This window comes from Mustela nigripes, unplaced genomic scaffold (genome assembly GCF_022355385.1).
Source record: "Mustela nigripes isolate SB6536 unplaced genomic scaffold, MUSNIG.SB6536 HiC_scaffold_6915, whole genome shotgun sequence".
In the NCBI taxonomy this organism is placed as follows: domain Eukaryota; kingdom Metazoa; phylum Chordata; class Mammalia; order Carnivora; family Mustelidae; genus Mustela; species Mustela nigripes.
This window is the reverse complement of record NW_026746321.1, coordinates 1,255-2,351: the sequence shown is the minus strand read 5'-3', so window position 1 is coordinate 2,351 and position 1,097 is coordinate 1,255. Positions and strand designations below refer to the sequence as shown.

The 1,097-nt window shown below is 37.9% G+C and overlaps 1 protein-coding gene across 1 annotated transcript; it reads left to right on the top strand.

Moving 5' to 3' along the window:
* Nucleotides 1-8: 8 nt before the first annotated feature.
* On the top strand, nt 9-710 carry LOC132009191 (olfactory receptor 9K2-like; the record flags this gene model as incomplete). Its single annotated transcript, XM_059387524.1, has 1 exon — nt 9-710. A coding segment is annotated over one exon (702 nt), but the record flags the coding sequence as incomplete, so codon positions are not given.
* Nucleotides 711-1,097: the final 387 nt, after the last annotated feature.

The window sequence follows — 1,097 nt, the reverse complement described above, 5'->3', positions numbered from 1 at the left end:
TGATCAACTTCTGGTCTGAGAGCAAGTCCATCTCCTTTGCTGGCTGTGTGACCCAGCTCTTCCTCTTTGCCTTGTTCATTGTGGCTGAGGCATTTCTCCTGGCAGTCATGGCTTATGACCGCTTCATTGCCATCTGCAACCCACTTCTCTACTCTGTCCAGATGTCAACTCGTCTCTGCATTCAGTTGGTGGCTGGTTCCTATTTTTGTGGCTGCATCAGCTCGATTCTTTTGACCAGTGTGACATTCACTTTGTCCTTTTGTGCTTCCCGAGCTATCGACCACTTCTACTGTGATTACCGTCTACTTCAAAGGATTTCTTGTTCTGATCTCTACCTTCATAAGATAGTTTCCTTTTTCTTATGCAGCATTATTATTTTGCCTACCATAATTGTCATTATTGTGTCCTATATGTATATTGTGTCCACAGTTCTAAAGATGCGCTCCTCTGAGGGACGTAAGAAAGCCTTCTCTACTTGCAGCTCTCACCTAGGAGTCGTGAGTGTACTGTACGGTGCCATCGTTTTTATGTATGTCATCCCTGACAGGTTTCCTGAGCTGAGTAAAGTGGCTTCCTTATGTTACACCTTAGTCACTCCCATGTTGAATCCTTTGATTTACTCCCTGAGAAACAAAGATGTCAAAGAAGCTCTGAGAAAGATTCTAGAGAAAAAAATATTTTTATTTAACTCTATCTTAACAATAATATAACTTAAAGGCCTGAACATTATGACAATTTTGGAAGGCATTGATGCACATAAAGCACTCAAAATTTTGAAATATTTAATTTTAGAAAGTTTATTCCTTTGAATCCCATGTACTTAGAGCTAAAGAGCACATTGGGTGGATTTTTCCTGTTGATTTTAGAGTGAAATGTCTTTCTCTGTACTTTGTCTTCATTTGGGTAAAGATCATGATTGCCATGTAATTGGATTTTAGGGAAAATATATTCCAAGTTTGCTACTGGCACTCAGAGGATGATGTTGAGATATGTTTATCTTGAATTAGGAACAAATGTTATATAAGGTATATAATTGGTGATATAACAAAATATGATAAAATAAGACAGAACAAAATATAAGATTGATCCAAGAAATC